Here is a 27,579-nt window from a genome sequence, read left to right as displayed (position 1 = left end):
CTAAAGTTCAAACTTAAGACCTATGTAGATGTTCCTCGATAATATCAATCGGACTATTTTCTTATTGATACTTTAATAATACTACTTTTTAGTTACTAACAAAGGTAAATCTTAATTTAGCAAGTGATAGCATATCCTGCATATCTAGAAACTCTTGAATCTAATAAAAAAACAAGTTAGAAAGTTATCTTAGAATACACTCCCATATTCCAAAATTACCAATACATTTAAGGCCCATAAAACCCAGCTGACCCATCAATTTCATCGCATTGGGCCTCATTAAACATTGTCCTACTAGAACAAGAAATTTCCATTAGTTACAGTTGATTTTTTTGTTGCAGGAGCTAGTTATTGGTACTAGTGAGACACAAATGGTAGTGGTAACAAACAATAAATGAATGTTTTGTGATCTGCTAAATTTCCTGAAAAGTTTTGGTCAAATATAGACTCAATTCATCCTGTGCTCTAGTCTAGAATCATCGCATTGAACTAAAACGTTTGGAGCATTTTATCAAACAGGTAATATACAGCAACACAGAATACAAAAGACAAATTTGAAGATTAATTTGCAGATGCAAATCAATCTCTCCTGGTATAGCATAGCTTATTTTATCTCCATATTCTAAAATCAAGAAATTTGATCGGCTCATCCCAAGCAATTAAGCATATAAAACTGTTCAACTTATATAACTTAACACAAACACATATCAAATACGATTCAAGATTTTTCATCTGCTGAGCTATTTAAAGCAATGCAAAATAGAGAAGCAGTAAGAGCTACACATTACCTTAAACAATTGAATCTCTCATCATTTTAATCAATGCTTGCAGAAAACGGAACCGGAACCGGAATCAGAAAAGGAACAGGAACAAGAAAAACAACTTGCCGTGCTTCGAGTAGATGGATTGAGGCTTGTTTGCTGACTACTACTATAGCAGTTTGTTTATTTTTATGTTTGGACAGTTTTGACCAAGTATGATACTGTATTCTATCAGTTTCAATGCTTTTCCATCCATGGTAGCAAGGGTACTTTTGATATTTTGTCCAGTGTCGTCAGCTTGTTTGGTTGCCATTAATCTGGAGCAGAAAACAGAACATTCAGACGAATATTCATTTGGGTGCGATATGCCGCCCATTTGGCATATCCGCGTCACATTTTTTAGTGGTAACTCAAATATCAACGGTAATTAATTTAAACTTATCATTGGACCGGGTAGCCGCTCCGCCCATCCAGATCCGGCCCATGGGCCAGGATTGAACACTTCAATTTCGTATCAAGCTCAAGTCCAATTTTATATCTTTTTTTGTAATATTTAATGTTTATTATTAGCTATATCAAAAGTAAACAAAGAAAAAAACTAGAAGACAGATTATACTATACATAACAGTCTTCAATTTTCAATATAAGCTGAATTATTAGGCTGTAAATGAAATTTGGGCATCAATTAAATTCTAATAATAGTATGTAAAAATTAGGGGCAAGGCATAGGTCACATATTGTTGTTTTTCCATATTAGAATTAACTTATGGCTTGAATTTCCTTTTTTGCACAATAAATTAATAATAGCTAGTAACAAGAGTTGGACAATTGGACTTTATTAAAAAAACAGCATTATTCTCTTATTAATGGAAGGTAACAAGTCATTAAACTCAATTTCTTTCTAATTGTGTCCAAACTCTTCTTCTTTGAAAATATTTAGGACCACATCATGACTCTCTTTTTTTCTTAATTGGCAAATCATTGCAAATTTCAAATTTAAAACTTCATATTCTCCATAATTAATTTTCAATTCACTTAAAAATTGTATAATTCAAATATTGATTTTTTCTATATAATAATAATTTTCTAAGCAACAACCAGACGTTTTATACAATGATAAATTTATGTAAGCTAAAAACAGAAAATCTAATGAATAAAGAGAATTTTTTATGGAAGGAGAATCAAACTTACTATTATACACATGCTTATAGTTAGTTAAAATATTAAATGGCGCCAAATATTTCTCTCATGTATCACTTTAGTATCTTACTTTTAATTTATATCTTTTCAATACCATATATTTTATTTTCATTTCATTTGATGGTATTTTAAGTAAACTCATGTCAATTGCTTCTAATGTGGCGTTCGTCTACCTAAGTTGCAACATCAAATTCGTAAACTAAAAATAAAATACCAAATTGATATATATCAAGAGAAAAATTTGGTATCATCCAATTTTTTTATAGATCTTGTGTAGCAATTGAGGTGGAAGTATATACGAAAACGTCACAAATAAATGCTATGAGTCTAATAAAGTATCGTGGTTTCAAATAAAATTAAAACAAAATGGTATAAAACAAATATAAACTAAAAATAAGGTACTAAATTGATACAAAGCAAAATGGTCAATGAGTGAGATATATAGGCTAGCATTTAGCAATTAAGTAAACTTTAATCTTGAAGATGATATATAGGCTAGCATTTAGCAATTAAGTAAACTTTAATCTTGAAGATGGCTATCATTAATTTTGCTTCTAAAACTATAATCCTTCTCTCATTTTTTCTACTTGTTCTTATTTCTTACTCATTGCCATTGTCAACAAACAAAAGATGGATAATTGATGCAAAATCAGGCGAACGTGTGAAGCTAGCTTGTGTCACATGGGCTTCTCATATGGAACCAATGTTAGCCGAAGGTCTAGACAAGAAGCCATTAAGCTACTTAGCTTCTAAATTATCTAACCATCGCTTCAACTGTGTTCGACTCACATGGGCGTCTTACATGTTCACTCGCTACCATAAGCTCAGCGTGGCTCATTCTTTCGAGTCATTAAATCTAACCAAGGCTAAGGCAGGGTTAGCTATTCATAACCCTAATTTATTGAATATGAGTGTTGTTGAAGCTTTTAAAAGTGTTGTTGATGAGCTTGGGGCTCATGGTTTAATGGTGGTGCTTGATAACCATGTTAGCCTGCCTAAATGGTGTTGTCCTCAAGATGATGGAAATGGGTTCTTTGGTGATGTTCATTTTGATCCTACAGAATGGCTAATTGGTTTAGCCATTGTGGCTAAGCTCTTCAAGGGTAAACCTCAGGTTTGTTTTTTGGATTTTCAATTTTGCTTCACTTCTGTATAATGTGACAATAGTTACACCAATATAATAGCCATTTTTTGTCAAATAAATAAATAAATTTAAGGGTTAATTACATATAAAATCACCACCTTTACACGAAATTGCAAAAATAACACGATCTTTAAAACGTGGCAATTCAGGGCACCACCTTTCATTTCTTTTCAAAAATAACACGGGCGCATTTTTAGTGGCATTTTTGCTGACGTGGCGTGACACGTGGCACTCTCATTGGGTGTCCAAGTCAGCAAAATTTTATCAAAAAACGTGCCCGTGTTGTTTTTGAAAAGAAATGAAAGGTGATGCCCTGAATTGACACGTTTTAAAGGTGGTGTTATTTTTGAAGATTCCTGTAAAGGTGGTGATTTTATATGTAATTAACCCTAAATTTAATAGCCATTTCAAAATTGTTGCAATAGATTTAAAATATTGGTACATTCAGTAACAACTGGCTTTAATAAAACCAAACTTTTGTTTTTCAAAAGGCTTAATTTCTTAAAAACCCCCCACCTTACACTTTTTCTTCGTTTATACCCTCATCTTGTAAAAACACCATTTGTACCCAATTTTGAGTTTTTATGTTTTATCCCTACCCAAAAGCATTAAATTGTACTCTTTTCATTTGGAAAAGAGTTTAAAACATACTTTTTTCTATTTTTAAAAATACAAATAAATCCTTAAACTTAAAAAATAATCAAATACATCCAAATAATTAATTAATTTTTTTCATTTTATAAAATAAAAAAAAATTATTATTTTAAATTTTTTTGTCGGAAACATTTTTTAAAAAAATAAAAAAAATAAAAAATTTAAAAAAAATTCGGAAATATTTTTTAAAAAAAATAAAAAAAATTAAAATTATTTTTAATTTTTTGAAGAAAATGGTATTTTTGTACTATTAATAACATTAATATCTAAATAGTATATAAGTTAAAAATAAAGGATTGTTTTAAACTCTTTTTCAAATGAAAAGAATACAATTTAATGCTTTTGGGTAGAGATGAAACATAAAAACTCAAAATTGGGTACAAATGGTGTTTTTACAAGGTCAGGGTATAAACGAAAAAAAATACAAGGTGGAGGTTTTTTAAGGAATTAAGCCTTTTCAAAAACAAACTGAACTAAATTAATAAGGGAGTAAAGAAATTCTAAATGAACCAAACTAGTAGGTTCAATTAAATTTTCAGTTTGTTTCGATTTTTTTAGTTAGTTTGATTTTATTTTTTATCTGGAAACTTAACTTAAATGTTTATATATGAAACCAAATCGAACCAAAAAAGTTCAAATTCTTTAATTCATCAACCCAAACAGAAGGCTGTAATTGTTTGCATAATTTAAAGTGAAATAACAATCCGTTTTATTTTTAAACATAAGGTACCAAACTATAAAATTATGACATATAGTAATTTGTTCTAAAATTTATCTACTTTCAAATAGTTCCTTGCTTCGCCCCGCAAACATGGGTGTTTTTGAAACAATATTAATCATTATTGACATATTGTAGGTGGTTGCAATGAGCATGAGAAATGAATTACATGGTCCATATCAAAATGAACTTGATTGGTATAAATTCATTCAACAAGGAGCAACAATGGTTCACAAACTAAATCCTCAAGTACTAGTCGTTGTTTCAGGGCTAGTTTGGGGCACAGACCTCACCTTCTTAAAGAAAAAGCCCTTAAGCTTGGGATCCAATAACTTGGATAACCAGTTAGTGTATGAGACACATTGGTACTCATTTGCTGGGGATCCAAAAATTTGGGAAGTACAACCGTTAAACAGGATTTGCAACCTTAAATCCCAAATACTAACTGACCTGACCGGATTCGTTATAACCGGCGAGAACCCGGTTCCTCTGTTCTTAGGGGAAGTTGGGATTGATCAAAGGGGTGTGAATGAGGCAGATAACAGATTCTTTAACTGTTTTTTGGCCTATGTTGCTGAAAATGATCTTGATTGGGGCTTGTGGGCATTTCAAGGAAGCTATTATTTTAAGGATGGTGAAACTGGACATGAAGAGACTTATGGTCTTATGAATTTTGATTGGGACGAATTTAGAAATCCAGAATTTGATGATAGATTGTGGCTTATAAAGCAGACAATGCAAGGTATGATACCTTACCATTTTGATTTCATTTTTTAACAAGAGATTCTAATTTTGATTTCAGTTGCTTAATAGAAATAATGTAATTCATCGCGTTGAGATTTTTAATTTTTTAAAAACTCAGTTTGGTTCGATTTTGAAATTGAGAAATTTCTACTTGGTTAGGTTTTAACCAAATTGACACCCCTACGTGATGGTGAGTTGCTTGACTAATTTTCCGGGGTTTAGTTCATATGGTACGAAAAACCCGTGGAGATGTTTTCCGTTACTAAATTTTTTTTGTTATTATATCCATTTTGAATTTTTTTTTGCAGATACAAAACCAAAATTTTCAACCTCATATCTGATGTATCATCCACAAAGTGGCCGTTGTGTAAATGCTACTGAAAATAATGAAATTTATGCAACTAAATTTCAAGAACCAAGTCTGTGGAGTCATGATGGAGATGGAGCTCCATTAAGGTTAATGGGTTCTGCTCAATGCCTAAAAGCTATTGGTGATGGGCTTGAGCCAGTCCTCTCAAGGGATTGCTTGGGCCAACCAAGTTCTTGGATTTCACTCTCAAACTCTAAGCTTCAATTAGGCGTCAGAAATGAAAATGGTGATTATTTATGCTTGGAGATGGAATCTTTCAACTCTTCCAAGATCTTGACTAGAAAATGTATTTGTATTGAAGATGATTCTGATTGTCAAGAAAATCCACAAAGCCAGTGGTTTAAGCTTGTTAAAAATAATGTAAAAGTGGCTAATTAGCACTTTTTGACATAATGAAAAAAATAAGATTAGACATTGATGGATTTGAATAGAAAATGTGATAAGGCTTGTAATATATTATATGCTTAACTATAGTATTCCTTAAACTTACTTCTCACCTAGGGTTTGTGAAAATCGATCTAAATCGGTAAACTCAGTTCGGTTCTCTTTGACCATATAAGAAATTTCATATTTTGGTTCGACTTTAGATATTATGTTCGAAAGAAAAAACGAAACCGAATTGAAACAATCAACTGATATAATTTGTTGAAAATAAAACCAAACCAAACTGGATTTTCATAAATTTGGTTCGGTTCGGCTTGAATGTACACTCCTACAAATATGGGTTTATATTTTATAATATACAAATTAATTGATGTATTACCCCAGAAAATAAAGAAGTGTTCTCGGAGTTCATGCATAGCTAGGTCAACTACAATTCTTTTTCTTACTAAACTAAAGTTCTTGATCAAGCCTAATAACATTCCACCTCTATAGCTATTACAAAATGGTGTAAAAAGTGTGCAGACAACGGAGAAATTTGTGTATAACCAAGTTAATAAACACATAAAGATTAAAAAATCACTGTAGATGACAAATACCAAAAATCCACTTTAATTTTTCTCTCAAAATATTCAAATCATGGCAGAAAAAAGAAAATCAAAACCCATAATTTTTCTAAATTTTTCATTATATTTTCTTTTAACAGTCCCTTGTTTTTCAATGCCATTATCAACAAATGGAAGATGGATAGTTGATTCAATAACAGGAATCAGAGTGAAGCTAGCTTGCGTAAACTGGCCTTCTCACATGGAAACAATGTTAGCAGAAGGACTTCACGAACAGCCATTGAAAAAAATAGTAGCTCTTCTCGTTAAGCAGAGGTTCAACTGTGTTCGATTAACATATGCAACGTACATGTGGACTAGGTACGCTAATAGGACTGTGTCGGAATCATTCGACTTCTTACCGGATATTAAAAAGGGAATTGGTAAGAACAATCCTGGTTTCTTGAGCAAGAAGTTACCCGAAGCTTATGAAGCTGTTGTTGATGAACTTGGTGCACAAGGTGTAATGAGTCTTCTTGATAATCATGTTAGTAAGGCTAGTTGGTGCTGCTCTGAAACTGATGGAAATACTTTCTTTGGTGATGTTTATTTTGATGCTGATGAATGGATTCAAGGTTTGACTGCTGTTGCCACTCGATTCAGGGGTAAATCTAAGGTAAGATTGCTTCACACTCTATTAGACCTATTCATGAGTTTGGGTAACCTCACGGGCCCGCCCAAGCCCGGTCTTTAGGGCCGGACTTGGGCAGTGATTTCTCGTCGCAAGCCCGCTAATATTTTCATTATTTCTCAATACCTAATGCCTTGTTTATTTGGCAATACGTTTTGGGGAGATTAGGTTATGGCAATAAGCACAAGAAATGAACTAAGAGGAGCATTACAAAATCAAGAAGATTGGTACAAATACATCCTCAAAGGAGCATCAGCAATTCACAAAGCAAATCCAGATGTCCTAATTTTTGCATCGGGCCTAAGTTATGCAAATGACCTAACTTACTTAAGAAAAAAAACATTAGGGACCAATTTTGACAACAAATTAGTCTACGATGGACATTGGTACCCTTGGAGTTGGGAAAATGCAAAATCTTGGGATGTTGAATTTTTGAACGATGCTTGTTATAATAAAACTCAAAAATTCATTAAACAAACCGGTTTTACCTATGCTCTTAAAAACCGACCGGTTCCTTTGTTTATGGGTGAATTTGGTATGGATCAAAGAGGTTTGAGTAGAGGCGATGACCATTTTTTGAGCTGTTTTTTGAGTTTTGCAGCTGATATTGATTTGGATTGGGGATTGTGGGCTTGGCAAGGAAGCTATTATTATAGACAAAATAAAACCGGTTTTGAAGAATATTTTGGTGCCTTGGATTATCATTGGAGTCGGCTCAGAAGTCCTCAGCACATGAGCAGATTCGATTTTCTCAAGAACAAGCTCATAGGTAATCAATTTTCTACCTGGTTTATTTTTTTAGGTATTACATAACTAAAATCCCTTTTTATGAAACTAAAAAATTAACGAGAGAATGAACATATTTAAAAGGCTTAACCCCTAAAAAAAACCCCACCTTTCAACCCCACTTCGCTTGCACCCTCACCTTTCAAAATCTCCAATTTTACCCAAATTATCACCTTTCATTTTCAATTGCACCCTAAAAGTATTAAATTGGGCTTTTGTCACTAGAAAAAAATTAAAATCGATATTTTATATTTTAATTCATGTTCTAAATAGTTCTAAATGTTTAAATTTCAACAACGAAACTATATTTAATGATATTTTTAATTGATTTTTATTTTATATAAAAAAAATTAACTTTTAAAATTTTAAGAAATATGGTTTTATTGTTGAAATTTAAACATTGAGGACTATTTAGAATATGAATTAAAATATAAATTATCGATTTGAACTTTTTTTATAGTGAAAAAGGGCTAATTTAATATTTTTAGGGTGCAATTGAAAATGAAAGGTGAGAATTTTGGTAAAATTGGAGATTTTAAAAGGTGAGCGTGCAAACGAAGGGGGGTTGAAAGGTGGGGGGGTTTTCAGGGGATTAGCCTATTTAAAATTCAGCAAAATATAATAATTTTGATACTATCTCGCAATACTGATTGTAATTGTCAATGTTGTAAAGATCAAATAAGCATGCAGTTGAACCAATATGGCCACGGTTCACGGTTTAATAAATAATTGCTTTTGTCGGAAGTTTAATAATTAATTGACTCTATAAATAAAAATAAATATATTTATTATATATTATATAAGACTCTTAAAACATAAAAAAAACTATAATTAGACGATATAGGTGGACCTTTGTTGTTTTAAAAAAATTTATAATTAAATTTTAAAAAAAATTGCCGGTTTTTATGATTCAACCAGTTTAATGGTTTACCGATTTGTATGATTTTTCTGGTACCCAATGATCATCTATAGGTTTAGTAGCTAAAATGAATACCCAAACTTTGTACCTTATATATATCAAAATGGTACTCAATCTTTAATTTGCATCACTTTGATACCATATCTTCTACTATTTATTTCAGATTGTTTTTTTTTTACAATTTCGGCTATTTTTAATGACGTGGCGACCAAAGCAGGGATTTTATTTTATTTTTTTTCCACATCAGATTGACACATAAGATTAATTATATCATTGAATTTGTACTTGTTAGTTTATCTAATGCGTCATCTGTGAAAAAAATAAACAAAATTCTTACCAAAGTGGCCGGATATTGTAAAAAAACTGATTTAATACTAATAATAGAAGTTATAGTACCAAAAAAATCAAAATTAAAGATTAGGTACTATTTTGATACAAGGTTCAAAGAATGGGTACCATTTTGGCTAATAGCCCTCAGCTGTAGCTAAAACTTCAGATATTTTTGTTGCAGAGCCTAGTTCAAAATCTCCAACAACCTTAGTAATGTTCCATCCACAAAGTGGTACTTGTGTCTACAACAATGGTGCAAAAGAATTGCTTACAGGAAAATGCAAGAGATCAAAAAGATGGAGTTATGCAGGAGATGGAAGTCCAATAATATTAGAAGGAACTAATTTATGCATACAAGCTATTGGCGACGGACTCCCGCCAATTCTTTCTAAAAACTGCTCAAATCCACTCAGTTCTTGGACACTTCTTACGACCACTAAGCTACATATAGCGACAATGGACGAAACAGGACGATACCTTTGCTTACAGAAGGAATCACCTCTCGCTAAAAGGGTTATTACTAGCAAGTGTGTTTTAACTCTTTCAACTCCAGAGTGCCAAAGAAATCAGCTTCAAGACCCAACCATGCAATGGTTTAAGCTCACCAATACTAATGTCTAGTTAATTGGTTTGTTTTTAATCAGCACTAAATTTGAGTCAGATTGATTGTTTCTGATGATCATTAGGCGTGTTTTCAGAATTAATACGTGCCTCGTAATATGATTTATAATTTAATATTTTATTAATAATTATCTAAAATAAGTTGAACGGGTATATTATATTTTCTTAATATTAATTGGCCCTTCAACTGATTTTACTAATGAGATTTATTTCACGGGACCTTTATGATATAAAAACATTCATCAAACCCACTCTATCAAAAGTCAAAACCACAAGATAGTTACATAAATGTATCCATATATAAAATACGGAATATATTTTTCTGACCGACACAAAATTTGCAACTAATTTTTCTTTTAGCGACGAATTTATCCACCGTTTAATAATAGAGATGGCTCAAATGTTTACTAATGGATTACCGACAAATATTAGTTAGCAGCCGCTAAATCTATCAGCAAATAAGGCATTCGACACTAAAATTGACCGATTAATTAACTTAGCAGCACTTTTCTAGTGGTTTCAGAAAGCCAACTAATCGGTTGAAAACTATGGCCAATCTTTAAGAAAATAATTCAGGTGAATCAAGTTTACCATCTAGAATTTATTAATTGGTAGTTATAAATAATTACGTGACGTTTTATGTTTTAAATGGATGATTGGTAATTCTATATGGTGGACTAGCTTCACCTAATAATATTTCCATATTTCTATAGTTGTAAGTAATTCATCAAAAGTAGTAAATAAATTTCAATTATTGTGAAAATCGAAAGACCCTACTTATTGAAACCTGAATTCTCCAAATTAGGAGATGCACCTAATCCATAAAAATAGATAAAGAAAGAAAGTGTATGGGAGCAAATAAATATCTGTATAACTGCATTTCTTCAATATTCTAGCAAGCAAAATCATCTACTGATAGGAAGTTACCGGATAAAATTATGGATAAATATTAGTGATCATAATCGATATTGCAGCCTATTGTTTATCTCTAATCGCCTATATAAACCATACTTCACTAAATTAACTTAGAAAATGGCAGAAAAAATGAAATCGATTCTTTTATTCTCATTATTCTTTGTATTAGCAATTCCATGCTTTAATTGTTTACCATTAGCAACGAATGGGAGATGGATTATAGACGAAACAACGACGAAAAGAGTGAAGCTAACATGCGCAAATTGGCCATCACATCTCGAATCAATGCTCGCGGAGGGTCTCGACAAGAAACCGTTGAAATATCTTATTCATAAACTTGCTAAAAACCATTTTAATTGTGTTCGTTTTACATATGCAGTTCATATGTACACTCGCTACGCGAATCAAACGGTGTTAGAAACGTTTGATTTTCTGAATTTAACGGATGCAAAAGCAGGAATTGTTAAGCATAATCCTTCATTTTTAAATATGACCCATGTTCAGGCTTTTGATGCAATGGTTGATCAGTTTGGACAACAGGGTGTAATGGTCGTGCTTGATAATCAAGTCAGTAGACCAACTTGGTGCTGTGGCTATGACGACGGTAATGGGTTTTTTGGCGACAGGGATTTTGATCCTGAGGAATGGTTACAAGCTATAACTAATGTGGCCGGACGTTTTCAGGGTAAATCTCAGGTTTGTGTCTTACTCACTATACTAGATTGATATTTTATGTTCGTGGTGTTTCTAATTTTTAGTGCTTTTTATTTTAATTATTTCAAATTTAACTTTTTTAGAAATTAGAAATTGTAAACTAAAATATAAATTTTTATTGAATAACAGTTTATTTATAAATCTAAAGATAAATTGCATGAAATTTTATGGGAAAAAAAAACTTATATTCTCAGAAATTTATGTATACTAATTTTATTTATGTGTATGATGTTAAATACAATTCATTTATAATTTTATCAAAAAAAATTCATTTATAATAATAAAATATAATCTTAATCATTCAAACATATCTCATCTTTATGATTTTTTTGTCTCACCTTTTAAAATCCTCAATTTTAGCCTATTTTTTAATTTTAGTTTCAATTATAGCCGTTAAGTTTATTAAATTGGAGTAAGAAAGGACTCAATTTTACCTTTCATATTACTTTACATTTGAATTTTTTTTCAACTCCAATTTGAATAAATGTCTACAATTGAAATTGAAAAATTAAAAATGTGCTAAATTTGAATATTTTAAAAAGCTGGCCCGAAAATGAAAAAAAAAAATCAAAAAATGAGATATTTTTAGACGATTAAGCCTAAAATAAAAAGAATAAAAACATATATGAATTTATTTAATATTATTCCTAATTTATATAATAAATTTTAAATTATGTTGAAGTAGTAACAGTTTAATTTATCATATAATGTAATAATTTTGAAGTTATAGTAGTTTATTTTATCAAGTAAAATAGCAATTTATCTGAGTTAATTTCAAAGTAGTTTCTCTTAGTTACATTAACATTAGTTTATCTAACTTAAATTAATATAGTGTAATTTTTTAATTTATAATTTAAATTGAGAAGATAGACAGGATATAAATATATATATTTCACCTACTGTACCTAATGATCTTTATGTCACGTTTTGCATGCCTCTAAACATGCAACATAGTTTCTTCTTCTTTAGATCAGAAACATTTTCCAACAAAAATGTTTCCAAGAAAAACGCAATCTAAATATGAAACTTTAATAACAAGAATAAAAAAGTTAAATTTTACAAAATAAACATAATGTATTATAATAGTTAAACTTAAGCTCAACTATAGAGTAACAGTTTCTAATTATCAGAAAAAAAGGGTAAGAGTTTCTGTTCATTGTTTCTGCTCAATTAAAATATGATCAACTTTGCTGACTGAATTTAAGTTTATGAATTCTATTCTGTACATTAATTAACTGTTTAAATAACGTTAATTAATTAGGTCATAGGAATAAGCACTCGAAACGAGCTACGCGGTCCGAATTCAAACCGCGACGACTGGTATAAATACATCCTTGAAGGAGGAGAGGCCATTCACAGAGCCAATCCAGACGTACTAATCATAATTTCAGGTTTAGGTTACGCTAGTGACCTAACTTACTTGCAGAACAAGTCACTGGGCACTACCTTCGACAACAAGTTAGTGTACGAGGCTCATTGGTACCCTTTCAGTTGGGGAGTAGGAAAAACATGGGATTCAGAGGACATAAATGGTGCATGTCATGACAATACTGAATATTTCGTAAACCATACCGGTTTTGTGATTAATGGCGAAAATTCATTTCCGATGTTTTTGGGTGAATTTGGGATTGATCAGAGAGGTTTAAGCAGAGGTGGTGAACATTTTATGGCTTGTTTTAATGCGTATGCTGCTGATACTGATATTGATTGGGGTTTTTGGGCGTGGCAAGGGAGTTATTATTATAGAGAGAATCAAACTGATATGGAGGAAACTTTTGGTGCTATGACTTATAATTGGAATCAATTTAGAAATCCTGAGTATTTGAGAAGGATGGAGATTATTACTCAGACTCTTCAAGGTATTTGTTTTTGGCTAAACCACTTTTTAAATTCTAGCGTTCACTATTTTAATTATAAATTACCATCAAATTTTTTTAATTTTATAATCATATTTCAAATCGAAAGTTTGTTTTAATCATGTCCATTTTTTAATTATAAAACTTAGGTTTGTTTACATGGCATGTCATGTAAAGTCCAAACCGACTTACACGGTCTTTAAAGGTGTTAGATAAGATTGATACAATAAATATATAAAAATGGACATGATTGTAATTAGAGTTTGTTAAATCGCGAGTATTTTGTTGCTCGAACTCAACTCAAAAATTTACTCAAGCAGCTTAATTGAACCGAAACTTGATTCACTAACTGTTGAGTTATGGCTCATATTGTTCCTATTTTGATTAGGATATATTGTTCCTATTTAGATTAGGATACTTAATCCTTTGTTTAGCATTGTTTTCCTTTTAGGATTTATAGTCTAGTTCCTTATTGGATTAGGACTTAAATTGTGTCTTAAGGGTTCACTATAAATAGAGGTGATGACCCTATTGTAAACTCACAACAAACATATAGAATAAATTCTCTCTCTGCCGTGGAGTAGATCGCATTGATCGAACCACGTAAAAAATCTTGTGTGATTCTTTTCTCTTCTCTTATTTATTTTCTGCTGCGCTAACAAGTGGTATCAGAGCCTAGATTTCAAATCTGAGATTTTAGGTATTTTGTTGATTGAAGATGTCGCTTCATAAATTTGATATTGAGAAATTCAATGGTTCGAATGACTTTACTTTGTGGAAAGTCAAGATGAAGGCTGTTTTGGTTCAACAAGGATGCGTAGCGGCGTTAGAAGGAGAAAGCAATTTACCGGAAGGTTTGTCTGTGGGAGAGAAGGCAGATATTATGTCAAAGGCACATAGTACGATTCTATTGAGTCTTTCTGATGAGGTGTTGAGAGAGGTTATCGGTGAAGGAACTGCTGATGCTTTATGGGGAGCGTTGGAGAGCAAGTTTCAGAAGAAATCTCTTACAAACCGGTTGTATCAGAAACAACGTTTGTATACATTGAGGATGACGGAAAATACTCAGGTAAGAGATCATGTTAATAACTTCAATCGAATTGTTATAGATTTACAAGGTGTTGGTGTTTCGATTGAAGAAGAGGATCAAGCCCTCATTCTTTTATGTTCTTTGCCCAATTCATATGAAAACTTTGTTGATACAATGTTATATGGTAGAGATTCGATTTCTGTTAGTGATGTAAAGGATGCTTTGCAATCCAAAGAACTAAAGAAAAAGGTCTCTAACTCTAATGAGGAGGAATCGGTTTCTGGTCTTGTGGTGAGTTGGGGCAGGAGTCATGAGAGAGATGGTGGGAAAGGAAACAGGTCGCGTTCCAAATCGAAGTCTAATGGACGACGATGCTATCACTGCAAGGAGAAGGGGCACTTTAGAAGAGATTGTCCGAAGCTGAAAAAGGGTGGCGAAAACAAGGAATCAAGCGGTAATGCTAATGCAGCTGTGGTACAGGAGAGTTCTGATGAGGAAGAAAGCGGTGATGTTTTGACTGTGAGTACATCAAGTTCTGATAGTACCTGGGTCCTAGATACTGGTGCATCTTATCATATGTCTTCTAGAAAGGAATTGTTTAATTCTTTCAAGGAGTGGAATGGCACTGTAAAGGTGGCGAATGATAAGGAGCTTGCTGTCAAGGGTAGTGGTTCTGTTCAGATCAAGATGTATGATGGTATGGTTAGAACATTTAATGCTTGGTATATTCCTGAATTGCGGAAGAACTTGATTTCTGTGGGTACACTTGACAAGCAAGGGTACAACCACTCAGGTGGAGATGGACAGATCAGAATTTCTAAAGGTGCATTGACTGTGATGAAGGGTGTGCTACAACACGGCATTTATATTCTCACAGGAAGTGCAGTAGTGGGAACTGTGGCGGTTGCTCGGTCCTTGGAGGTACATGATGGTAAAACCGAGTTGTGGCATCAGAGGTTAGGTCATATGAGTGAGAGGGGGCTATCCATATTGAGTAAACAAGGGTTGTTAGAAGGAGCGGAAACGGGAAAGCTGAAGTTCTGTGAAACTTGTATTCTTGGCAAGCAACGCAGGGTGAAATTCACTTCTGGAAGGCACACTTCGAAAGGCATCCTGGATTATATTCACTCGGATTTATGGGGTCCTGCTCGGGTTGAATCCCACAGGGGACTCAAATATTTTGTGACCTTTATTGATGACTACTCGAGAAAGGTGTGGTTGTATTTTCTGAAATCGAAGGATGAAGTGTTTGGGCGGTTCAAGGAGTGGAAGACCATGGTTGAAAAACATACTGGAAAACAGGTCAAGACACTCAGGACGGACAACGGGTTAGAGTTTTGCAATGCACCATTCGATGACTTCTGTAGAAAGGAAGGTATAGTGAGGCATCACACTGTACGGTACACGCCACAGCAGAATGGGGTTGCAGAGCGGATGAACCAAACACTACTACAGCGTGCTCGGTGCATGCGGTTAAACGCGGGTCTTCCAAAGCGTTTCTGGGCTGAAGCAGTTAACACTGCTTGTTATCTGGTGAATAGATCGCCATCTACTGCAATTGATTTGAAGACACCTCAAGAGGTATGGTATGGTAAACCCTCTGATTATTCTGGCTTGCGTGTTTTCGGTTGTGTTGCCTATGCTCATGTTAATGATGGTAAACTTGAGGCGAGGGCAATGAAATGCATATTTCTAGGGTATGCGACTGGAGTTAAAGGGTACAGACTGTGGTGCACAGAGATGGATAGAACTCCAAAACTGATTATTAGTAGAGACGTATCCTTTGATGAATCTACTATGTTTGGCCAGAAAGAGGAACTTGGTGATCTTGCAGGAAAAACTGATCTGGGTGCTAGCCAGAAGGTGGAGTTTGTAGCTCCAAATAGGATTACTACTGATCCTATAAACGAGCCTAATGAAGAAGTGGTAGAAGAGAGTATAGCAACAAGGAGAGGAAGAAGGCAAATCAGAACACCAATGAGATATGTGGATTGTGTTGATACAGTTGATACTAATCCTATGGCTTATGCTTTGGCAATAAGTGAGATCATTGATTCTGATGAGCCGCAGTCGTATAAAGAGGCAGTGCAGAGTAGAGAAGCATCTGACTTGGTCAATGTACGCAGCGCATGAGGCCCTTAAGGGGCATGGATGGCAGAGAGAGAGTTGGTCTTGGTTAACTTTGACTTTGGAGTAATTTTAAGTCAAGGTGGAGAGTTTATTATGTGATGCAATTTGGTGTCCTTGTGATTTGCTGAAGAAGGTTTCAGGATTAATCTTGTTGGGTGTATTCGCCAAGGTGGAGATTGTTGAGTTATGGTTCATATTGTTCCTATTTTGATTAGGATATATTGTTCCTATTTAGATTAGGATACTTAATCCTTTGTTTAGCATTGTTTTCCTTTTAGGATTTATAGTCTAGTTCCTTATTGGATTAGGACTTAAATTGTGTCTTAAGGGTTCACTATAAATAGAGGTGATGACCCTATTGTAAACTCACAACAAACATATAGAATAAATTCTCTCTCTGCCGTGGAGTAGATCGCATTGATCGAACCACGTAAAAAATCTTGTGTGATTCTTTTCTCTTCTCTTATTTATTTTCTGCTGCGCTAACACTAACATTTGAGCCACTTTTAAATATATCTAAATAAATCGAACCAGTCGTGAACGCGATTACTCCTCCCTTGCAGATAGAAAGTAACATTCAATAACACTTTGCCACCATTGATTTAAGTCATTTACGTAGATTCGTTTTCATTTAATTAGTTTGAAAATGTGATGTAGATCCGAGTTCAGAATCTCCAACATCCTATTTACTCCTCCATGCACTCAGCGGAACCTGCATGCATACCGACGGTAAAAATGGAATATACGCAAGAAGCTGCAAATCTCCCCGCTATTGGAGTAATCAAGCTGGCGATTTGGTCCCAATGCAATGGCTTCACGACATTAACGAAGACGGTGGTCCGATCAGGCTAAGAGGATCTAAACGATGTCTTCAAGCTGTGGGAGAAGGACAAGAACCTATTCTTAGTAAAAACTGCTCAAGCCAGCTAAGCACTTGGAAATTTGTTTCGAAGTCTAATCTTCATTTGGCTGCCATTGATGAATCTGGAGAATATCTTTGCTTGCAGAAAGAATCTCAATATACCTCCAAGATTCTTACTAATAAGTGTGTTTTCATGCACGAAAATCTTCAGTGTGGGAAAGATCCTCAGCCAGATCCAGTCAGTCAATGGTTTAAGTTTGTTAAGACAAATGTGTAGTTAGTGTTCTTGCAGTTCAGTTATGTTTCTTTGTTTCCTCAACTAAAATTAGTTTGTGTTCTCATTTTGTTGAAAGCGTTTACTTGATTAAGAGCATGACTTCATTTGTGAAACAACTTTTATTTCATTTTCAGGCCAATATTCAATGAGATCGGTAATTATAATATACAAATTCTTATCTGAATGTTGAGTTTATCATGTAAAATATTTATCAATATAAATTTTTCTTATTTTAAAAAAATATGAAAGTCATTTATATTAAAAGAGTTCATCATCAATTTGATATTGTATTTAATAATATAAGTACTGTTCATAAAAAATATAAGTAGATTAAAAGATTTACATATTTAGTCAAATGATAAGTGGCGGAACTAAAGAACATGGCGGGCAATATATATCCTCTATCCGTCAGAGTATGAACCTGCTAAATAAGTTTAAATTTGATCCAAGTTCGATTTATATTTTATATTTATTATTCAACGTTGGCTCATACATTATATTTATTTGGGTTTGAAACAAACATTTTCGGAGATAAATTACTATTTAAACAATTGAGAAAGTTCAAATCTGCTCATAAAAAGAAATCGAACTTGTTACGAATTTAGATTCAAATTGAATTTGAGATAAAAAAAAAAAGATTAACTGTTTAATCCTGCACAAGTCGTATGGGCTTGGACCGACCGTGCAGGTGCTCAGCCCATTAATTTGTCGATCTTTTCTTTCTTTCAATCTTGCTTTTTTTTATTTTTCATTTACACGGCCAAAACAATGATTGGTGTTCAAATCTGAAAGGGGAAAGTTGGTGAGGAGGCTGATAAAAAAAAGAACAAAAAGTAAGCAAAAGAAGACAATCATGGGCCACTCTTTCTCCTCAAAAAGGAAAAGTTAGGGGGCAAAAAATGCCGAAATTTTGATTACACTCATCATTTTTACGAGAGTTTTGCAAGATTGAAAAATCAACATTTTGGATTCTATTATCTTATTTTATAGCTGCCTCAACATGGGGCACTTCCTTTTTCTAAAATCCCATATTCTCATCGCAAATTATTATTTAAATTATTTACTTTTTCTTGTTTTATGCTTTGAGAAAATTCACCAACCAATTCAGAATTTGAACCATCAATTTTCATATTTAAATTAATTTCCTAGCCATTTCCTTTGGATTTTCTCATGTCTCTATTTGGTGAAATGGTCCCATATCTCAACGTATACGGCAAATTAACGTATTTCGTACTAATTGGGGTGCTATAAATTCATTCATTAGATTTCATTTAATTATCCGAATCAAATAGTTATTTTGAATGCAGATTTTCACATGAGGGCACTTGTTTAAATTATTTCTAAGACTTAAATCAATTGAATTATCATTATATTTTATAAATCTTTCTTTTATGGACATATTAAAATTTTATATGAGTATATATATATAAAAATTTGATCTAAATCAAGAAAAAGTTTGATTTAGCGATTGATTTAGATAATAAAAAAATATATACATAGCGACACTTTTAAATATCCTACATCTAGATTAATCTCCAATCGAGTTGGATAGGTCGCTTGCGCAAAGTAAAATTTGATTTCAAATTTTAAGCATCTACTTATATAAGTTTGATTTGAAATCGTAACTCTATTTAAGCTATTAGAATATCTTCAATGTTAATTACATTTTTTAAAACATTAATTCAATTGATTAAATCCTTCTAAATCACAAAAAGTCACGTTATTTTTTATTCAAAAATAATATAATTAAAAGGTAAATATCCAAAATATAATAAAACTAATATTTTTAAGTAAAATTGACTACATTGAAAAAATTATTATTTATAATATTAAAACAATAAAAAAATGATATTTCATTAAAAGAAGAATTCCACCACCTAAGGGCATCTCCAACCCAAAACCCACTTTTAAGTTTCAATTTACCCACTTTTGGGTTTGCTATAGTGTTTTTACTCCAACCCATTACCCCATTTTTCACACCAAAAGAATATTCTCTATATATTCTCTTTTATATTTAATACTACTACATTTAACCATCTACCATTTCACATCTATATTTATATTTTAAACACATTCATCCTCATCTATTCATTTATTTAATAATGCTTAAATAATATTAGATTAACTATTAATTTTTTTTAATATTATTTAATGTCCAATTATTAAAAAAATAAAACAAATAATAATTAAAATTGAAACAATAAAATTAAAATTATAATAACACATTATATTTAAATATTAATAATAAAATAACAAGATAATTATTAGCCAAAAAAGAGAGCAGCAACAAATGCAACCGCAACAAGATAATTTTAGCCAATATTTTCATGATATTGGTGGATTGAGGGGCAATTTAACAGATTATTAATTAAATAATTTTAATTTTAATGTTTAATGATGTTTATTAACTATTATTTTAATTTCCGTTCTAGGATTAGTTTAATTATAATATTTATCTACCCGCTTTAATGTTTAATGTAATGTAATGTTTATGTTTAATGTAACGTAATTTTTATATTTAAATAAAAAATATGTTGTTTAAATTTTATATATTTAATTTAAATAATTTAATTTATTTGTTTTATTTTACCAATAAAAATAATTTGGATTACATTATTAAAAATTTAATTGATATTTAATGAAAAATTGGACCAAAATGAATATTTACAAAGTTAGCTATATAAATTGTAATTAAAAAATAAATATTTAATTAATCAAAAAATAGGTTTGTGTAAATAGTGCATACCAAGAAGTGGGTTGCTACGTACTATTCACAAACAAATAAATGGGATGGCAAGTAGGTATGGGTTGGAGTTGAAAAATAAGACCCAAACTCAAAAATAGGTATGGATCGGAAATGGTCTAATTGGCTAATTTTTAGTTCTATATGGGCATATAATAAAATTAAAACTCGAGAAAAATTGATTTTCTTTTGCACAAACTTAGTAGCATGCATATGAATAAGTAGATTAGGCAGTAAAAAAGAGCTTTTCGAGCTCTGGCGACCTACTTTACTCCTGTTCTTCTGTCTTTGACCTGCTTTCTCAAAAGTGATTAATTCTTTGGCAGCAAAAAAAGCATGCAATTAAACATATCCTCGCTCTCCTCTTCTTTTTTTTCTCATTCAAATTGGAAATGTATTTTATTTTATTTTTATTTTTAGGGATCTCGATATATAATCAAAAACGAAAATTAATTTATGGGATTAAACTTTTGGCGCCAATGCATTATATTAATAATGTACTTCGCTAATAATCATGGCCTAATTGTTTTAAATTTTTTTATCACTTTTATGTATTTTAATAGAAAGTTTTAACTCTATTAATTATAGTATGATTTAAGAGTTTTTGTTTTAATTACAAAATTTTAATTATTATAGTTGTACTTATGTAGCAATCACTGAATGGTACATAGTTTATTAACTTTAAATTTATTCAATTAAGTAAATAAAAAAGACAAACATATGAAAAATCAATCATTGAATGACTGACCCGTGAGCATAGTAAAAACGATTGATTCAACTATAATTGAAATAAAGCTCTTCAATCAAACTATAATTGGTAAAAACAACAAATTGTTATGATCGATAGAAACTAAAAATGTTTGATTCTTTGAGTTTTTACGCTATAAATCATTCGTCAAATGAACTTGTATATTTATATAATTAAAAAAACTAGCATGGTATTTTGATAAGTTTTCAATTTAAACAAAAATTGTGAATAAATGAATAATAATTTAAAGAGACATCATTCATTTATTCCTAAAGTTTCATATGAAGCTGCCTAATTTCCAAAATTATCGGCTTTAATGTGAGGCTATTGAAATAGCTTTAACACTAGGGTTGCCTATATCCTACTATTATTAAACTTAATATCTCATTAAATAATTAATTCTAGAAAATTAATTGAAACGGTAAGTTTTGATCCGTCTCTTTCAAGATAAGTTGAGAGACTTAATTTCATAGTGTTTTAGAACAAATAATGTACCTTTCTGAGAGTACAAAGACAGTTTCATTGATTTGTATCAAGGATGATGGATCAGAGCTTCCCATGAGCTTTCACTTTCATCAACCATCATATTAATAATTGTTTTTGTACGATCAAAAAAATAGATTTTGCCATTCATCTTAAATAATTAACTTTCTCTCCATTTCATATCTATTCACCACATCGAGATCAATCATCTCTGATTCAAGCGTATATAGAAGTTTCCCGGTCAAATTTTAAAATTGATGTATTATTAGAATATAATGAATATGATTATGGTTTGGTTACAAGTAAATAAATGATTAGTAAAAATAAACACTATATAAGATGGACAACAATGCATATGATGAGTGACCTTCATTCTAATCTTTAAACTTGTTAGACAGATAAATTTAAGTTAAACTATCATATTTTAAAAATTTAGTTCATAACATTTTAATAGGTTAAATAACATGCATCTATTATTTGTAAAGAACAGACGACAATCATATTACGTATAAACATATTGGTGTCAAATATTAAATATAAAATACATTAAAATCAAAACTAATATTACATATTAAATAAAAATATGTTCATAGTTACTTTTATGCGCTCTAAGAACCAAAAAGGTAGATGTAATTATTCTCGTTTTAAAAACTTATAGATAAATTGTGAAATATAAACTAAAAATTTAACGAATATAAGATCAGTTTATAAGTTTAAGACCGAAATGGCATATGATTCATAATGATTGGAGTAATTAGTCATGTTGTTTAAAATGGATAATGAGCCATTGGGCTGAGAGTATAAGGCCCATAAAACAAATTAGGAGTTAATTAGTCACTTAAGTAGGGTCTGTAATAGAATAGGTACCTATATGAAAGAAAAATAGGTTCTTTGTCCATATATATAAGACGGTAACAATCAAATTTCATAATCAGGAAATAATTTCACAGATTGGACTTTCTGGAAATCCACCACTCATCTATAAGTCTTAATAATGAAACAGTCCTTATCTTTGAAGTGTATATGGAAATCAACCTTTTCCAAACAGAAAATGGACCCAATCTTCATTACCACTTTAATTACAATGACACACAGCCCAATTCTGTTTCTATCTTTTCATTTTTTTTAATGCATAGAAGAGGATAGGGCTAATTTAAAAGGAAAATGTGTTTAGGGTAGGGGTGCCCTATTTGCATGTATGCCACGTCAGTTTACTAGTGGACCTATTGAACCAATGACTCAACTCGGAGTTATGGGCAATCTTTTCAAATGCATTTATTTTTAAATTCCTATTCAGTTTTAATCCATTAGATTTATAAAATCGATTCAAATTTTCTTCTTTTTTAAATTGTAATGAGCCGAGCTGCTCACGAGCTATTTGATGTATGACTTGCTAAAAATTCGGTTTCAATTTATTTGTCAGCAGTTAAATAAGTTGAAAACTGAGTCAAGCTCAAACTCAAACTCAATTCATATTTATTAGTTTAGATGTTGAGCTTGATTCTTATTTATTCATTTAAATGTTAAACAACCTAGCTAAAACTCAATTGTTTAACATTTATAAATAAACGAGTTCAAATTTGTCTCATTTAACTTATCAACGAACAAATACGAGATGAATTTAAATTAAACATTAAATGTTATAAATTTGAATAAGCCTATATCGAATTTATAAAGCTCAAATCGAGTTCAAAATTTAGTTTGGATTTATTATGGTCTTATTAAAGTTTTCTTGACAGAAAAATAACTAGAGTTAGTTATATTGAAGTACTTATTTGTCAAAAAGAAATTGTGAAGAGTTAAAGCATTTAAATTTATACTATTAACAAATCTGGAGTAACATTTAAAATATAAATAACATTTCATTTTCTTATTCTCCGAAAAACCAAAGAACTAAAAAGTAAAAAGTAAAATAAAAATAGTACAAAAATGACAAAAAGATTCAGTAAAATTAGGGTATTGACATAAATATAAATTGATTATTGAGAAAGCAGAGCAGACTGGTGCTCTCACATGACTAACCTGCTGAATGAAGACAAACTGGACCAAACTTTCCTCTTCTCCCCTGCTTACTCTTCTCTTCTGTCACTCCATTTTCATCGCAACCGCCCCATCACCGTACTCCTACCCCTACCCCTAACCACCTAACCCTAATTTTCCCCTTTTTACCCTCTACGAAGCTTTTATCATCTTCTTCACCCTTTAATTTGCTCTTCATCTTCTCTTTGAACCAACTCTCCTGCATTATTCTGGCTCTCCCAACCATGGAAGCTTTTAGTTTACTCAAATACTGGAGAGGGGGCGGCGGCGGTGCCGGAAATGGAGTCATTCTTGGCTCTGCGGATTCTACACGCGCCACCACTGTTCTCACTGCTCTTGCTCAAAACTCCATTGAAACTGACGATGACGACGACAACGACGACGGCCCCTTTTTTGACTTGGAGTTCACCGTTCCCGACGACGACGAGAAGGAAAGAAATGACAGTGAGTCTGACGAAGACGACGATGACGGTGCAGATGATGAGTTCAACTTCACACTCTCCTCCGGTTCGAGCAATGACCGAGTTGATCAAACGCTTGCACTGTCACCGTCCGATGATTTGTTTTTCAAAGGAAGACTAGTGCCGATTGAGCCGTCTTCCGTACTCATTAACGGTTCAGATCCTAATTCCAAGCCTCAGTTCCCGGTTTCTCTCATGAAATCCGCTACTAAATTTCGAGTTTTCATGTTAGGGTTTAAAAAATCCAAATTAGACAAAACCGCCGCCGCCGCCGCCGCAGAGGCTAATAACGAACCTGCAAATAGTTCTCAAATGGCGGAACCTGAAGAAGAGGAAGAAATAACAAAACAAAGTAACAGTAAGTTTTTTACTGTTAAGTTCAAGGTAGAAGAAGTGCCGTTAGTTTCACTGTTTACTAGAGACAACAGTAAAAGCGCTAACAAATCTCACAAGCAAATCAATAATAATACAGAGCATACTGCCACCTCCGCTGCCGCCACTAATACGACGTCGTTTTTATCTTCCGATGACAAACGGTTTTCAAAAGATGTAATGCAGAAGTATTTAAAGAAGGTGAAGCCGCTCTACATTCGCGTTTCGAAACGGTACGGAGACAAATTAAAATTTTCCGGTCAGTTAAGCTTAGTTTCCGGACTGAAACAATCTGCTGCTCCGCCACCTTCAACGGCAGCCGCGCCTCCTAAAACATCACCGACTGCTGAGAAGAAACAGCCAGAGGCGGAAATTAAGGAAAGTGCCACGTCAGCTACATTGAGCAGTAATGTGAAGAGCTTAAAACAAGCAGGACTGAGAGTTGTGTGTAAACACTTGGGGAAAAGCCGGTCAGCTTCTTCTGCGGTGGCGGCGGTTCCTCCGTCTTCTTCATCGTCGGTTGCGACGGCTCCGGTAGTTTCAAAGAGGAGAGATGACTCGTTGTTGCAACAACAAGATGGAATCCAAAGTGCTATTCTTCATTGTAAAAGATCATTCAATGCCTCTAGAGGTAGTTTAAGTTAAATAAATTTAATTAATTAAACATCATTAATTATTTTTGTTTATCATTAGCTAAAAGTGATTAATTTCTTAAACAGATTCAGATTCATCTCTGTTATCAAGATCAGTAAGTGACCCATCTCATGAAAAATCAATTGAATTTTCAAGAAAATCGTCAGGTGTTAAAGGGAAAGTTTCTGTGAATCTTTGAGAATTACAACTAGGCGGGAAAAAGTGGCTGATTTAATCAGACTTTTTGTTGATAAATATTGTAGCATATAATATGTTTCATTTTCAGGTTTATATTTGGAAAATGATTCTCTCTAGTAGCTAGCTAGAATTTAATTAATTATCAGTTTATCAGAACATCAATATCTACCTTCCTGATATGTATATGGGTACTTTTTTCTAATCTTTGTGTATTTTATTTATTTTTGGATTAGGAAAATTAGTAGAATGTTTTGTATTATTAAGTAGTATGACTTGCTTGTTTTATCTAGGGGACTACATCTGTTGTGCTAGATTGATTTGAAAAACTAAAAATGACTCGAATAGATTTGGAGGTTGGCATGTAAAATTCAATTGAGTTCGAGCTAAGTTTGAGTGTCAACTAAACGAGCATTTTGCATACATGGAATATTCTATTTTTAGCTTTATATGAATGTCATTGCATACAAAGAATATCATATTTTTAACTTTAGATAGGTTGAATGTAAATTTTATTATAACAAAAAATTTAAAATATATCAAATGTAATAATTAATTTTGTTCTTCAATTTGATTCCAGCTTGAAATTGAGCTAGAAAATTTATGTTCATTAGAGCTCAAACTTGTCATAATTTGAATTCGGGTTTGCTCGTCTATACTTTTAACTTTATCCCATTTGAATTTTAAGATAGCTATTTATCATAATTTAAAATGAGACATAGTTTAAATAGTTTTCCTTGGTGGGTTAGATGAGCTTTTAGAAAAACTACACAATGTCAGAAACAAAACTATCAAGGAGCTATAACTCAACTCAAACATTATAAACGCTAAACAGTAAATTATCAGATTGTGAGTTCGATTGCCACAAGAGTTCCACTTTCCAATTATACTCAATTTTTGTTCTTCAATTTTTTACATTCAATTTTTCTATATTATCCCTATTTAAAATTCACTAATGAGTAAATTAAAAGTAAATTGCAAGTGGACCCTATATTAAATAGGGGTATGACAAGAAAAGCAAAGAAAAATTTATAAAACCTACAAACAATAATTTTTTTTTAAACTGTGTGATAAAGACAAAGTGGACAACTCTATTGAGACGGAGAGAGTATAAAAAACGATGAGAAAAATATCTGAAATGATGACTGATATTTGTCATTGAGTTATGAGTGGAGGGATGAATAATTGATTTGGTAATAGTAATAATGATGGGCTTGGGATTATATATGGGTTGGCGAGTCAGAGGAGTGAGGAGTGGAGGGGGCGTCTTTAGCGGTCAGAGAAGTGAGGAAAAGTGGGAAGAACCCCAACAGTAACAAAAGATCAAATTTCTTTTCTTTTTCTTTTTCTCAAAGAAAGAGATAAAAAAGAGGAGTGGACAAACACCAGGGTTAAAGATTAGGTCAGGTGTTTCAGAATTTGGTTTATTAATTCAGGACTCACTTCTCTTTTTATTTCTAAATTTTTTGACTTCGGTAATTAATATTTAAAATAGATAGAAAAACTAAACTATTGATGAAAAAAAATGAAAGACTATATTATTTAATTTTTAAATCAAAAAAATTAAAGTGTGAATTATATCAAATATGAGGGATCCCATAATAATTTGATCAACTATCAATATGTAGACTTGTTTTATAAAAGCTCGTGTTTTTTTTTAACTTGTATTACGTACCTTTAGTTTAGATATATTTTTTTTTCCAATTTTTTAATTTTAAAATTAATCCAAACTAAATAAACGGAATCAATCATTTTAATTTAAAATGATTTAATTTCCGGTCGACTTGGTTTGGCGTGAGCACCGCACCTGTGCTTACCATACCCAAAGCAAGCTTTGTTTGAGCGTGGCCTATAGAAGGTGAAATCATAAAATCTTGGATTTAGAGAAGGGTTCATATGATTTTGTGAAAATAACATATGGGATTCAATCTGTCTCAAAATGTCATTGTTTGGGTCCTATAAAAAAATGCTGCATGTATTGGTTACTGCTATGTTTTATAAGACCAAACACTTTAATTTGTCGTTTAGGGCTTTTAACCAGTAATCACATTCTTTTTCAATGCCATTTCTCTTTGCTTTCAAGACATAATATAATGCTTTTTAGCTGAAATTAGGGCCCAAACACTTTGCTTCCAAAGTTGAGTTGCTCCGGGTTTCCTCTTCACCCTTCGGCTATAAAGTTTGTGCTCTTCAACTACTATTGGCCACCATGCCCATGATAATTCAGCATCGCATGATGTTAACGGTAGTTGTGAG

The 27,579-nt window shown here is 32.0% G+C and overlaps 4 protein-coding genes across 4 annotated transcripts; all 4 read left to right on the top strand.

Moving 5' to 3' along the window:
- The first annotated feature begins 2,425 nt into the window (after positions 1-2,425).
- LOC126678169 (glycosyl hydrolase 5 family protein-like) lies at positions 2,426-6,076 on the top strand. Its single transcript, XM_050373061.2, has 3 exons — positions 2,426-3,075; positions 4,616-5,219; positions 5,530-6,076. Exons 1-3 carry the CDS (start codon positions 2,494-2,496, stop codon positions 5,967-5,969), a joined length of 1,626 nt encoding a protein of 541 aa, XP_050229018.1. The 5' UTR covers positions 2,426-2,493; the 3' UTR covers positions 5,970-6,076.
- Positions 6,077-6,550: 474 nt separating this feature from the next.
- LOC126676825 (glycosyl hydrolase 5 family protein-like) lies at positions 6,551-9,980 on the top strand. The gene is made up of 3 exons (XM_050371114.2): positions 6,551-7,193; positions 7,377-7,977; positions 9,425-9,980. The coding sequence occupies exons 1-3, from the start codon at positions 6,612-6,614 to the stop codon at positions 9,862-9,864; spliced, it is 1,623 nt and encodes a 540-aa protein (XP_050227071.1). The 5' UTR covers positions 6,551-6,611; the 3' UTR covers positions 9,865-9,980.
- Positions 9,981-10,909: 929 nt separating this feature from the next.
- On the top strand, positions 10,910-17,775 carry LOC126676314 (glycosyl hydrolase 5 family protein-like). The gene is made up of 3 exons (XM_050370492.1): positions 10,910-11,475; positions 12,755-13,352; positions 17,167-17,775. Exons 1-3 carry the CDS (start codon positions 11,065-11,067, stop codon positions 17,646-17,648), a joined length of 1,491 nt encoding a protein of 496 aa, XP_050226449.1. The 5' UTR covers positions 10,910-11,064; the 3' UTR covers positions 17,649-17,775.
- Positions 17,776-23,606: 5,831 nt separating this feature from the next.
- LOC126679153 (probable membrane-associated kinase regulator 2) lies at positions 23,607-25,547 on the top strand. Its single transcript, XM_050374093.2, has 2 exons — positions 23,607-25,126; positions 25,215-25,547. Exons 1-2 carry the CDS (start codon positions 23,887-23,889, stop codon positions 25,325-25,327), a joined length of 1,353 nt encoding a protein of 450 aa, XP_050230050.1. The 5' UTR covers positions 23,607-23,886; the 3' UTR covers positions 25,328-25,547.
- The last annotated feature ends 2,032 nt before the right edge of the window (positions 25,548-27,579 follow it).

The sequence above is a fragment of the Mercurialis annua genome, linkage group LG4 (genome assembly GCF_937616625.2).
Source record: "Mercurialis annua linkage group LG4, ddMerAnnu1.2, whole genome shotgun sequence".
NCBI classification, from domain to species: Eukaryota; Viridiplantae; Streptophyta; class Magnoliopsida; order Malpighiales; family Euphorbiaceae; genus Mercurialis; species Mercurialis annua.
Note: the sequence above shows the minus strand (reverse complement) of the source record. Positions and strands in the feature narration are given on the sequence as shown.